The sequence below is a fragment of the Xiphophorus couchianus genome, chromosome 8, assembly GCF_001444195.1.
Source record: "Xiphophorus couchianus chromosome 8, X_couchianus-1.0, whole genome shotgun sequence".
Lineage (NCBI taxonomy): Eukaryota > Metazoa > Chordata > Actinopteri > Cyprinodontiformes > Poeciliidae > Xiphophorus > Xiphophorus couchianus.
The window spans coordinates 17,012,928-17,028,077 of record NC_040235.1 but is presented as its reverse complement, the minus strand read 5'-3'; the positions used below and the strand labels follow the sequence as shown (position 1 = coordinate 17,028,077).

At 35.5% G+C, this 15,150-nt stretch overlaps 1 protein-coding gene across 2 annotated transcripts in view; it reads left to right on the top strand.

The window, feature by feature from the left end:
• Positions 1–15,150, top strand: part of astn2 (astrotactin 2) — a 276,226-nt gene that overhangs the window by 126,389 nt on the left and 134,687 nt on the right. For both annotated transcript variants that reach the window (XM_028025024.1, XM_028025025.1), the window contains one exon: positions 675–812. In XM_028025024.1, the coding sequence (XP_027880825.1) occupies positions 675–812 (138 nt within the window). The remainder of the gene's footprint in view (positions 1–674; positions 813–15,150) is intronic.

The following is a 15,150-nucleotide window of genomic DNA, read 5'->3' as shown; positions in this document are numbered from 1 at the left end:
AAAGATAACATAATTTCATCTTCTAAAATGTATTCATGACAGTTCAAATGAGATTAATAATATTGCCTTAGTATTTTCTTGTGTGTATTCATGCAAATATCAAATTGTGATCCCACTGTCCGCTGCTAAAACAGCTCCAACTTCTCTGGGATTTTTTTTACACAAGTACTAGGAGTATCTTTATGGGATTTTGTGACCATACTTTTGTAATTACATTTGTAATACTTAATGTTGAAAACAGGCCCAGCTTGCAACCTTTGATTTTATTCATTTCAAAAGTGTTCTTTTGGGTTTATGCCATGATTCTGTGTAAACCAGTACTTTTTGTATACCAAAATCACTCATCTATGTCTTATTGAGCCTTGCTTTGAGCTAGGTTCAATTCTACTTTACATCAATGCGTTGGACAGGTTGAATACATTTTTTATCAGCTTTTTTATTCTATAAAAAATATGAAAAAAATATGATTCTAATATGAAGCTTTCATAGTAGATTGACAGGAAAGATGGTAGTGAGACAGGGGGAAGCATGCGGCAAAGGTCAATGGAACTGAGGCCTTTGTACATTGGTCGCCCGCTCTACCCTCTATTCCACTGCCACGCCACATATTCTGTCAAAATGTTTTAATCTGGCTTGAACTAAAGTAACATTTGAATACTTTTATGTTTGTACAGATCATTCTACAGTTTGGGCCAAGGGTTGTGGCTCCCAGTCAGTAAAAGCTTTGTAGTACCACCAGTGGAAATGTCAATCAATCCAATTGCCAGCTGCAAGACAGATGTGTTGGTTACCGAAGATCCAGGAGAGGTCAGGTAAGAAAACTACCAGTCTGGGATCAGATTTACACAGGCACTCTGGCAAATGTGTTTGCATAACTCTAAACTTTTCACTAAATGGATGGGTTGACACACAGTCACGAAGCATCCAAGCTTCAACAATATTGGCGTTTCGATCACGTGCTGTTTCCATGACTCAAGGATTAATGTTTGCATATCATTCAACATTAGGGCAGAATTGCTTTGCATATTGCAGCCCAGCAGTGCTGCATATGTAAGTCTGACACAGTGCTACAGTTCAGCTCCTTGCTGATAGCAGCAATATTTTTTTTCATTTATTATACCAATGCATATATTTAAAACTGAATATTGTGCTCACATTAAGAATTTGAACATAGTAGGAAAAAACACAATATCAGCTATGAGTGATGTCTTACATTTCTTACATTTCTCAGTCATCAATTTAAATTACACAAAACAAATAAATAAAAATATCAGAAGTTTTTGAGTCCATACCTCACTCTCTTAAAACCTTTTTTGGAATGCTTTTAAGAGTGTGATTTTTATTTTTAACTTTGTGTTTTGTGTGTCTTTGCAGATTTAATAATAAAAATAAATTTTGAGAGTAATAAACTCTCTTTTAAACTCTCTTACTTTTTGCACTGGACAGCATAGCACATATTCTGTACACAGAGTTTGAGCCAAATTTTGTTTAATTCAGTCAAATGAAATTATACAATCAAATTGATAGCCATAATACAACACAGTCAAATTCCACTAATCAAGCATTGCCAACAGGTACAAAAATAATCTAAGGAAGACCAGCCAGATATTTTGTGCCAATGACTTTGGAGATATCACTTATCTTGGGCAAGTATTTGGTGACAGTGGAGAGAAACCCCTTCCTTGTTATCTCCTGGAAAGATACACAGCGAATCACAAAAGCTGAATTTTCTGTGGGAGTGACAAACAAAGAGAGCACATCAAATGAATTATATTAGCTATAATACTAACAGCGATAGCTTTTTCAGTGGTTTTGTTCAGGAAAGACAGAGTTCAATTACGGTGCTAAGCAAATGGGAGAGAGAGTGATCTACTTCAAATAATGGCCCCGATAAATTCAGATAATGCAGAAAAAGAGTAGCAGGAGAAAATGAGTGGGAGTAGCTATATGCTGTATATTCACTCAGTTCTCATTTGATAAGGTATTACATGGCCTATATTCAACAAGAAGTCGAAGACACTTATCTGATATTTTTGAGCATATTAACTTGCTAACATCACACAATTCCAAATATATTTGCTTTAACAAGTGGTTATTTAAGCTATTGTCTTCTTCCTATCATTTTAAAGCAGTATCTGACAATGACAGGACAGTTTTTTGGGGTTTTTTCCTCAGGCACTCAGTCAATAGTTTTGCATATTCAGATAATTCTCGGTATACCTGAAAGAGAGTTGTGTGAAACTCCTAGTAGACACAGAAGTTTCTGAAATACTCCCACTAGCCTTTCTGGCACCAAGAGCCAGAAATTTATTTAAATCCCTTTTCGTCCTCATTCTGATATTCTGTTTAAATTTCAGCAAATCGTCCTCACCACATCTAGATGCCTCAATGCATTTATTTGATCATATGACTGGTTGAGTTTGTGGAAGCATGTATTTTAAACAAGTGTTTCTAGTAAAGTTACTGGTCAGAGTATATACAGTTGAAGTAGCCAGCTGTATGGTATATTTAACCTTAAGCAAAATATGCCTGCCAGTTGAAATAGCTTATTCCATTTACTCAATTGTATTTACTCAAATACAATTGAGTACTCAATTGTATTTACTCAAATACAATTGAGTACTCAATTGTATTTACTCAAATACAATTGAGTAAATGTATTTGTGTTGAGAAGAGCTGCATTTAATCCCTTTCTTAATTCTTAGTTGATTTCTGTCCTCTTTGAACACACTGTGGAGAAACAGGGAGGTGCACTGTCACAGTTTTATACTGTAAGCACACACATTATTGAGTCTCTTGGACCAATCACTGCCAATAGTCACACTCAGCAACAGATTAACAAAACCCTACACAGTAGAAAGGGACAAAGGCCATACTTAAGCAATGACTGCAACTGACCTTCACTGATTGAAGGGAAGGTGTTACGCTGTGATGAAGTTCATGGTGGAGATTTTACCTTCATTAGTGAAACAAAAGATGCAAAAAACTAATAATACCATTCACTAAAGTATAAAGATTTTGAATCAAGCACAATTTTCTATTTTGATTAATGTGTACAATATCCACATCTGTTTACGTTCATTTATATGTGTGTTTGTATATGTGTGCTTTAAGAACAACAAATGGTATATGTTCAAACACTCATTGCAATTCAAAAGGGGAAAATTAAACATTATTTTAATACAAATATTTAGCTGAATTACAAGTCAATAACCTTTTGGTCAATTGATCCTGGATGGTGTATTAATAAGCCATCACAGTGATTGACTACCAAGGTGGAAGTTTAAAACATTTTTGTTTTAAACTTAAAAAACAAAAGTTTTTTAAGATATCATCAGATCATGAACAAATACTAGGCATGATGAGGTCAAACCCCGGATTAGCAGTTCAGTTTCACAACAGATATACTCAAGAGATGCATCTCTTTCTGGAGAATCTATAACTCTGCCAGGTTGTTTCTGCAGGAGCTCAGATAAGCTTATAAGTCTTAAGAAAATAAGGTTTATTTTTGGCTGGGACAGAGTCACTGGATACACAACAGAAGACTGAAATTTTCTTTGGATCCAGGGTTTCTTCAAAAATGCAGCCTTTCACTTTCCCAACATCATCCTCCTTAACGCAACCTGTACAGAACTGTGGATAAAGAGCGTGAACACTGCTATTTCAGAGTTTTGTTGTCCAATGATGTCATGGGTATTCCATCTGTGATTCCTCCCAACCTGAGAACTACATATGAAAATGGGTTAAGCATTCAGGGATTGAACATTTTTATCAGTCTCTTATTCTGTCCTTTTTGTTTTCCCCATGCCTGGGCCCAACAAGTGTACATGTTTAAAATTAGGCAAGAGCAAAAAGACAATTGAGCACACTCTTTGAGTGTTTTTGATTTATGACATTCAGCAAAACATAAAATTACAGTAATAGGAGAAGACAGCTATTTTCTAATGTTTGTCATATATTTCAATGTTGAAAATTTTCTACATTGCTGCATAAATTAAAACTTTTTAGAGGCTTAATAAATTTGCCTCAGGAGCACTGAACTCCCAAGGAAATTGTATGCTTCTGATGTATGGTAACTAGGATTATTGTATGCTTCTTGAATAATTATTCTTGGTCTTTCATTTACTTTGAGATAATTTCCCAAAAAATGAGCTGTGCAACTAGTGCACAATGTACAGCAGCTACAATAAGAAATAGATTTTGGGCACACAATGATCCAATCAGTTTGCACATATTCATAAAATAACCCATACAAGAGCATGGTATGCGTATTTACCCAAGAGGCATAGAGGTTGTATAAATAATCGCTAATGAGGTTTTCTTTTCATTTGTTTCATTTAGTCTGACATGATTGTATGCGTGATAGATAGATCTTTCTACCCTAGGTCACAGTTTCAATTAGTAATATAATGTTTCACCAAGTAGTTACAGAGTATACTTTTGTTTTATTTGCAGCTTGTAAGATCTGTTTAGATTACCACCCTTGCTGTCAATGGAACAAGCCTTCAAGGACATATATTCTATTTTCACTACTTTGTAACACATGAGTAGCCTTTGTAGAATCATTTTTTGCCCTTATGATTACAGTTCAACAATACTGTCTAAGAATATTGTTTTTTGTTCTTGACTATTCAAATAGAAATATCATTGAAAGTGGCCACTTGAAATATTAGAAATGAAATAAAAAGAAATCCAGAATCCTCAGTGCAAGACATTTTTCCAGCATACAGCTCATTGATGTAAAACATTCGTCTGGAATACTAACTTAATGTTGTATATTAAAGTGATGATTAGTCCCTGTAACTGTGAGGCAGATCTGTCAGATTGTCATGAATAATGCAGATAGCTCATTATCCAAGGCAATTTTTTGCAGGAATAAGTCCCATGGGAGTTCATGGTGATTCAGTCTGATGCTCTCTTCCAAAATGTTTATATGCACATTTATGTTGACAGTTAGTCACGATAGATAGGCTCTTGTGGTGACTTCAAAAATGCACTGCAGCTGGAGCTTTTAAAGGAACATATCTCCATCTCACTTTTGCCCTTTAGGTTTACAGCCAATCCTCCTTTGTGACATATGAAACTGAGAGAAGTATGAGAATGGGGAGTTAACAGAATTCATGTATGGACCATTCTTATTGCTATGATTAATAAATTGAACAAGAAAATATGTAACTGTATTTATAAAGTAAGGTAAATCTAAACATTTCATTCACTTTCCTATGACACAAAAGTACAGACAGCACATTTTGAAGGAATGTTATTTCATAAATTACAGTTCAATCAAAAAAGGGCCTAAAAATAACATCCAGGGTTTCTGAAAAAGTTTTAAATGATTTAAGACTTACTAATACTTATTAATTTAAAACAAAATTATCCAGTAAAGTCTTTTTAAGATTGAAAGTTATAGTTTTTTAAATTTTGAATTATTTTAAATGTGTCTTAATTTTTTTACATCAATGTATGGCTACTTCAAATGGTCAATAAAATGTCACTTTATTTATTTTGCTTTATGGATTGTATTAATAACTACAAACACACTACAATTTGCAATCAGATCTTCTGTTACTAGCAAGTCTAAATCATTTGATTGTCTGAAGAAGTGCTCCTGTTAGCATGGGGAAATTAAAATTCAGCAACATTTAGGCTCAAAGAAACAAATTTAATGCTTGATTATATCCAAACAGCTTGATCCAAATAGGGACTTTAAAGCTGACTGCGACAATGCAAAACTACCCCATAAAACTGGGAGCATTGGGTGCATAGGCAATGAATTTGCATTCAGAAAGTGACAAATACATTACTACTGTGAATGCCCTGAGACACACAGCAGCTCATACAGTAACTAGCACCATTCTTACAGCAAAAATGATAAAGTAGAGGACTTGTTCCAAAACGTGTTTCTGGACTATAACATTGTCAAGTAATTTAAATGTAGAAAAGATAATACTTTGTACATAACCTGTTTTGGACAAGCAAACATTGTCATTTCTAAAGAACCTTTAATGCCAGTACTCATGTTTGTTGAAAGTCCAGCTCGAACTACCAAAACCAAACAGCTGGAAGTACGCTTATGTTTTTTGGAGTGAGAGAAACTACCATCCACACATGAGAGATGCAACAGCCAACAATTTAATAACACATTGAAGTAAGTAAATGTTGTACTCTTTCTATATATCCCAATGCTGTTTTGTCTATTGAGGACTCCAAGTAGAATGAGGTCAGTGATCAGCATCACACAAAGATAAGACAGAAATAACCTTGAAAAAATGCTGAAGAAATATTTCAAAAGGGCTGCAACCCGAAGGTGGATATTTGCATCCGTCAGCATTATATTAAAACAACAGATGCATGGGGCTTCTGCCGCAACACCATGTCTTATGATCCTTCGGATACTTATACATTTACATACAAATGATTACATACATTTTTTTTATCTTTTCTTGCACTTCAACTTGACTGCCGGGTCAAATTGACCCAAACAGTATCTATGTAAAAAGTAGATGCAGGGGGTGTTACAAATGTGTAAAATGAATAAATTTTCAATTTATATATAGAGTGCATCTATTAAGACAAATAAAAAAAGTTTCATGCAAAACAAAATACTTCCAACTATTTTAAAAACATTTTAAAACTTTAAAACGGGTCAATTTGACCCACAACATAACAGGAGGGTTAATGCAATTTCAAATAAGGGACACAGAAAAGTGCTGAATTGTTCCTGTTGTGAGTAATGTTTTTGCCTGTTGTAAATTGCTGATTAATATTTTTGCATTAAGATATAATTTGGAACACTAACCCCAAAGTACCACATTTTAATGAAATTTTGCCCAAGGATTTTTTAATTTTTTTTGTCAACTCTGATTTGACTTGGAATTTACCAGGGTGTTGAAAATTAGCCAAAGTAGCCTTTTTAAATGTCATGTTTGTCATTGACAAATTCAAAGGGGGTACTGGAATCCTGGCCATTCTTGTGTTAAAGACCGCAACTCACATTAATCCAATTTAAATGTGGTTCTTAATGCTGATGGTCGAGAGACAGCAAATTTTGTCTAACCACTCCTAATCCATGAGGTGCTAATGCCCTATAATGCATGCTAAAATAGAATCCTGTTCTTTTCAGGTTTCATGGAAACTGCATAAATTCATTTAAATGTCATCTTGATATGGAATATAAAAGGTGATAAAACGGCTTCCTGAAGTTATTCATTCACAAAACAATTGCCTAACAATGTTTCAAAGCACAGTCAATTATAAAACCATCATCCTATATGTCATGCTTTTTTTTCTTTTATTCTCATTATAGATACTCTGATTGTTTTCACTTGGGTTGACTGTGACATTTAAAGCCAGACAAAGGTAAAGGAACATGCATTCCGAAAAGTCCCTAGAATGTACATCAATGGAAACATAAAGCAAAGTAAGATATAGAAAATCATTTGGTTGTGGTTTTATGCAAATTGCATGTGTGTTTAAAATAACAAAGCAGAAAAACTGCTTTGACAAAGTTGAGAATTTAAACAAATGTGGCACTCAATATTGGACAACTACATTTCGAAATTTTATGAATCATTGGTCTGAGACTCAGAAGATTTGCACATTTTTACAAACTAGATGCAAGGGAGTCTTGTGGTAGTATGAAAATGGCTGTGTGCAGAAGCCTTTCTTGCTCCAGGAAATGTAAAAGTATTCTTGTTTTTGTTTTGCACCATGCACTACAATGCAGGGTTCTTTCATGGTTTTCAAGGTGATTCTTTCTAAGTTGTAACGTTGTATGGAAGATAATAGATGGCTGATTTTGGAAGAAGTATTGTGTAAATGACAGCTAAGGTGGATTCAAACTACCTGAGCTGACAGAATAAGGATGCACTGAACATGGCCTACTTCCACAAAAAAAAGTAGTTTTCTTTTTGACTCTCTAAATCTTGCTGGATGTCAGCATAACTGCTTTGGCATCATTCCATTTAGACAACAATTACTCAACAAATTTAGAGATTTTCTGCTCTGAAAATTATATATATGGTGCACATTTAAATTAAAATATCAAGCATTTATAGCAGCACCCACCAGACATGACAGAGGTTTGTTACCATGGAAATTGAATGGAGGCCGGTGAACTGACCTGAACTGAAACCCAATTTTATATTGTTTTATATTTTTATATTGTTTATTTTTGATATATATGGAAATAAAAAAATCTCTTGGTCAAATTCCTATCTAGTAATTGATTTAATATTATTTGTAAATGCACATAATATTAAGCAGTAAAAGATGACTTAGGAAAAAAATCCTTGATGTTTTTTGAAATCTTTTTTCACTTTTTCAATCCAAAGATCAATGGCCTTGTTTTTATTAGGAAACATCAACCTTTTGTTTTCTCAATAATTCTGCCAAACAGTGAGGTTCTGTCCTTTCAAGCGATTATTATAATGCAGAGTAAAACTTGTTATGCACTTTTCTAACTTGCAGAATTACTTCTTTGTCTTTATAGTCATTGTCTAAGGAGCCGAGTTAATTTCTTTTGGTTCAAGTCTTTGTTTTTAGTTTAGTAGATATATTTTGTTTTGGTGCTAAGATTTGAAGAAAGAAAAAGACTGTATGCTCACAAACTGTATTTATACTGTAGCTCACAATGCACAATTAAGGTTCTTTGAGCGGCATACAAAAATAAATAAACATTGGGGAGAAACTGTTCATAACCTTTTAACAGTTACTGTCACTTTCATATGTGATTAATGAGTTTGCAAGCCCCGTTCAAGTGAAACGTAATTCAAATGCCCCATTACAAACAAAGAAATGCTTCTAGAGTTTCTGGAAACTAACAAAAAAATAATACATAAATTAAATATGAAGCCAATCTCACTCAATTCGATATTATGTTTTACAGTTACATGGTCATAACAACTGATGCATCAATCTTCAATTTATAATTTACTTTTACCAGTTTTTTTCTGTGAAGAACCACCTTTTTGCTCTATGATTGTTGAAATTCTAAGGCATAGGTGGTCCATTCAGTGACAAAATTGCTTGATGAGAGTCAGCATATTTGTGGGGAGCGGGAATAAGAGCATTAATCAAGTGCAGGGCCAGACCAATAACGGGCCCTGTAATCATGCTGGAGCAGCGCTCTAACTTTGGGCTGTGTCGTGTGGTCATTCATCATGTGGAAAAGGCAGGAGGCAGAAAGGGAGATTAATAACAAGTATGGTACGTCGGTGTTTAGATGCAGCCAGTATAAGGCTAAGTCATGCAAGAGTCAAAGTGCCAAAAGCATTGATCGTGATATGGAAAGGGTTGGGTAGAATATTTTTATGCATGAAATATGGTTGCCTCTCACTCTGTTTTCAAATCTCTTTAGGCATGACAACATAAGGCATTTCTTTAAGCTTTAATATTAAAAAAAATGTCCACATGTCCAATCAGGTTAAATCACATTTAAACTTTGAAATGTATATATTACATGAACAGTATTGAAAACTATAGTGGTGAATATCTTCGACTCCTCCACCAAACATATCTACAAAAAAAAAACAACAAAAGTACTGTGCACACTACTAAATGAAAAGGAAAGTAATCTACAAACTGAATCATGTACGGAAATCTATCTGTACAGCTAAGGAACATGGAAACAACAGAAACAGAATTAACTACGTTCAGTTGAGCTTCTGAATATTTGATATTTCCCTTTCTTTTATAATGCCAAAAATCTCATTACCCTTAACTACTACAGCATCTTCAGCTCTCTCAGCATTCTCAGTTCTATTGTCAATGCACATATCCGTCTTTCCTTTTGAAAGGCATTGATAGAACCTATCAACTGAAGTGACCATAATTCATAAATTGAATTATTTACTTTTGTAAATACCATAATAGATCAAAAACTGTTAAACTAAAGGTAGCTCTCCAAAACAGTTTTACTTTGCCATGGATTAAATAGTTGCACGGCATTTCACTGAAGTTTTAAATAACATAAGTCTCGAGCGTTTCTTTTTTTTTTATGAATCCGTGTGTTATTTTAGTCACTCTCTCTATCCCAGTGCACTAGACTGTTCTGAATTAAGGATTCATTTTTCACTGCTTTAAATACTTGGCAGATGAAACCAAATGCCAGCTGGATAATTCAGAAAAGATGAGCTGCTAAATAAGGAAAAAGAAGGGACGTGCAAAGAGAATGAACTCACTTTGGTTGGTTCTGGTGCAGTACGATGGCAGGACATTACTCACTTGTGCCTCTGCTAAGCAGGGGCGTAAACCAGAGGTGGTGCGAAAACGAGAACAACAACAAAACATCAATAGGCAATTAAGAACAGTAGGCAGAACTTGCAGTCTTGGGGGGAGGAAGGGTGTAGCTATTCTCTCTGGGTTTCTCCACTATCTATCTCTTTGTTACATAGCATTTTCATTGAGTTTTTAAAGCCAAGACAAGTGTTTGTTCATGGTCCAAACTTCGTTTGTATTTTACTTCATTTCACCACTGCTAATTAGGGAGGCCGAATTACTATTTTATTTTAAAAATACTAATCCTTTTTTATACCCACCAAGATCTATGTAGGAAAGCATGTGAAGCGTAGGTGTTCTTTCAAACCTTGCAATTTTTGCAGTGTGATTACATCAGCAGTAAGTATTATAATAGAGCCAATGTTCAATCTTTCACTGTTATGTGTGCATAACATAACACATTTCTAAAAATGAGCTCTCTCCAGCCAACAATAGCAAACAAAGTTGAGATTTATTAAAAATAGTTTATAGGTTTGGGTTGCACAAAGGTTTCTGGATCAGTTAGCTACCACCTAAAGATGTCAAAATGTCAATACAACAACAGCAGTTTATTCTTCTACATTGGATATCCATAAAAATGTCATCTCATTTAAATGGGAAAGATACAAACTATGATCATGCATCCATTGGTTTTGTAGCAAACAATTCCTGAAATGTCAGATTTTTTCATTGCACAAGGAAATTTTATTTTGTGTATCATGACAAATCTAGAAATATGAAGCTGATGAAAATAAATATATGATTTTATGGACATAACAAAATAGAATAAAATATTTTAAAAAAAGCAATACTTGCTGTGTGACACCATATATCTTTGCCAAAATATCTTCTATAGCCAACAAACTGAATGAGGTAATTTACCCTTAAACATTTTAAAGCACTTTTAAATCACAGCTATTATTCCACAGTACAATAAACATTGTATAAACAAAGGAACTGTTACTTAAGCTGTTTATTCTCACGTAGGCACACATTTTCTCACATTCGGTAAGTGATGTGGTAACAGTGAATGATTTGTTAAACGACACTGTGGTGGAGGCAGTTTTAATTCTTACCAAAATACTTCACTTATGAAAAGATGTCATGAATTTAACATGCAAATAAGACTGTAAGAAAATTAAGGCTTTTAAATGTTTGATTTAACCAACATTTGTAAGAAATTAATGCACATGTATACTGTGAGAAAAATAAAATCTGTAGTATTTTCATTAGAATGATACATCAGTTTATTCTACCAACTTGCTTTCATAGATCCATCCACCCATCCACTACTTACCCACTCACCTAGGGTCAGGTCTTTCGGGCAGCCGCCTAAGCAGAGAGGCCCAGTCTCTCCTCTCCCCAGCCACTTGGGGCAGCCAGCCGAGAAACATTGTCTCTCCAGCATGTGGTGGCTCTTCGTCTTGGTCTCTCTCTGTGGGATATGCCTGGAACATCTCACCAGGAAAGTGTCCTAACCAGATGCCTGAGCCATCTCAACTGGTTCCTCTTAATGAGGAGAAGCAGCAGCTCTATGCGGAGACCCCTTCCAGATGACCAAGCTTCTCACCAAGCTTTCTCCCAGGAAAAAAAGGGAATCCCCATGAGGAGCGCTCTCCAGCACCACCAAACTTTCCCTAGCATGCACTACCTCCAGACGTGGCTCCAGAATGGTGCCCTGGTAACCAGTGTCTGGACAAGGGAACCCTGTTACCATTGTTGGAAATCATCATAAGGGGTCTTTTGGGCTGCACTTTGCCTGATCCCTCACATAGGACCTGTTTGCCTTAGGTGACCTTACCAGGGTTACCTACGTCGTCAGGAGCTTCATGCCCCTGACAACAACTCCTAGGATCATTGGGACATTGTAATCATTTTAACACTGATTACTTCAAAGGATTTATCCATGGTGTTTCATATAATCTTAATGTGCATCAGTTTTACTTCGATTTGTAGTTTTTCGAGTAAACTTCCTCTGCATGTAACCTTGAGAAGTTTAATCCCACTTTAAGCTTGATGTTTTTTAAGAGGACAGTTTAATCACATTTTTAGCAACATCAATAGGTACTTAATTTGTTCAGTGGCACTTTTTTTTTTTAGAATCTTCCTTGAAATGACTTTGCCAAACAAGCAATTCGAAGCAAGCAAAAGCACGCAAACTGAGCTGGAGCTCTAAGCTCCTCCTTACACAGCAAGTCATCAGTCTTTCCCATCAGTCAAGACCTTTCTGCTGCCTTTAGTCTAGAGCTCCTTCTCACAACATACAGTGCTCCCTCTAGTCCCATGGCTGGGGACAGTGTGGCTTATTATTTCATTCTTCGTGACAGCCAGTGCACTAAAGTCAGTATACAGACATGGCTGAGTGTGCTTAGGTGAACATAGAATTGAGGTAAAGTTGCTATGCCCTTCCAAAATGTATCCCTTTTTTTTTGGTTTCATTCAAATTAATGTTTGGCTTTAATAATAAAGAAAATTCAATTAAAAAAGAAAGGATTCAAAACATGCAAGGCTTAACAGCAAGTAGTTCTTTAGTTCAGTTGTGGTATTTTTGTGGAAGCTAATTAGTTTTAAAACCGCTTTCCAAAAACAAGAAAAACAGCCTGTTTATGCTTGACTAAAATGCAGAGAATAGTATCAGTGATACTTTTGACATAGCTATGCTTGGAAAACAGACGTTCTGTTTCCCAAGTGCAAAGAGTTAAAACTGTCTTTTAAGGGAGTGTGTCTGCCCTTTATGCAAACGGGTGATAGGAGCACAGGACTGTCACAAGCATGTCCTCAACTCTTGGACTGCTTGGCAGGTTTGAGCAACAGAGGGTCAAGCATCTGCTTATCACAACCCTGGGCTTGCTGAACTATGCACAGAGAGATGAAATGCTCTCTTGATCATGCAGTTTCACACACAAATAATACTCGGTGTCCTTATGGAGCTGAAATGTTCCCTCCGTAACATTCTAACTCCCTAAGATAGTTAATAGTTTACTACCTGCTAATTTTCTTGTGAGTGTTTGGATCACGTCTCCTTGTTTTTTGTTTTTTTTGCATGCCCTACTTTTGACACTAATTAAACACTGCACTTGTGCTCCTTTATCTTGCATCTCTCATTGTGTGAATTTGCATCATGACATGCAGATGTACAAACTCTTTCATGATTTCTACAAGTACATGTGGGTGTTGGCAGTTAATGTTGATTTATCGGTGTTGGGGGAGGGGGGGATATTTTCTGACTTGTAATATAAGATTTGAGCAACTGGTGATGTGTGGATGCAGGTTTGTAATATTTTATGTTTCTATTGATACTTTTTCATTACCCTTAAAAATTTTAATCAAAAAGTTTATTAACCTGGGTGAATACAGAATGCAAGTTTCATGTTATGATGATTTCATCTAATATAGCAATGAGGCTATCCAAATCAACCTTTGTTGATTACTAGCTGCTAAATCTGAAATTCAGTTAAATAGAACCTCTCTGATAACATTAAATATGCTAAAATATTTTACAAAGCAACACATCCTACCCAGATTTCTGTCACTGAGAGGAAGCTAGATGGACATGGCAAAACTGAATATTTTCCTTAATGTGTATGTGGACAAATTACGGAGCCCTCTAGGGGACATGGGGATTTTTTTTTCTTTTGCGTTACCTCGCAATACTTTTGCGTTCCCTCGCAAAACTTTTGCGTTGCCTCGCAATACTTTTGCGTTGCCTCGCAATACTTTTGCGTTACCTCGCAATACTTTTGCGTTCCCTCGCAATACTTTTGCGTTACCTCGCAAAACCTTTTGCGTTACCTCGCAAAACTTTTGCGTTCCCTCGCAAAACTTTTGCGTTCCCTCGCAATACTGTACTGGTCAGTTATGCAGCATAATTGAATACTGCAAGCCTTTCCTACGGTGGGCGCCGTACTTTATGCTTTAATATAAGGTTATGTGAGGTTTTTCCATGAATTTTAATATCCTTTTGTGAAATATCTGAAGTTTTATATCTTTCTTTAGGATAGAAAGGCACCACAAACCTACGATATAAACAGAAACCTTCCATAAGTAGGAAAGAAATAAAAATACATTATAATTTGGACTATTTCTGAGTTATTATCGCGGGTAATAAATCATCTTACAGTTTTGATTGTGTCTCTGTTGTGTTCGTAACCTGAATGGTTTAAAGAGCTGCTTTCAGTGCCGCTCCATCTTCGCCTTAACAGACATAAACATGCAGTAATAAATCGATTTTCAATCAGTGTTTTGCACCAAACAGTTTTTACTGTTAACAAGTTTTTATTATTAAAAACACGACAAACTAATGATGGTAAAGGGCCGCACTGGGTTAACTCGGGGAATCTCATCTGTCTGTGTATCAATCAACTCCAAACCTTTTCTTTGTTCTGTCACAATTATCGATTTATTCCATTTTGATGATCATGCTCCAAACTTTGCAAGGACTGACCGCCCCGCTCACCGCTTCCTAATACACACAAAGCCAGTATCCTTCCCATTCATACCTGGTGACGTCACGCCCACATCGACACACCCACCACACAAGTGTCAAAGCCGCTGCTCCTGTCATATCAATAATTACTTATTTCATTCATATGGCTCTTAAAGAGCCTCAGTGAAAACTTGTTTATTATTATTAACTGTTTGGTGCAAAACACTGATTGAAAATCGATTCATTTTTTACTGCATGTTTATGTCTGTTAAGGCTAAGATGGAGTGGCACTGAAAGCAGCTCTTTAAACCATTCAGGTTACGAACACAACAGAGACACAATCAAAACTGTAAGATGATTTATTACCCGCGATAATAACTCAGAAATAGTCCAAATTATAATGTATTTTTATTTCTTTCCTACTTACGGAAGGTTTCTGTTTATATCGTAGGTTTGTGGTGCCTTTC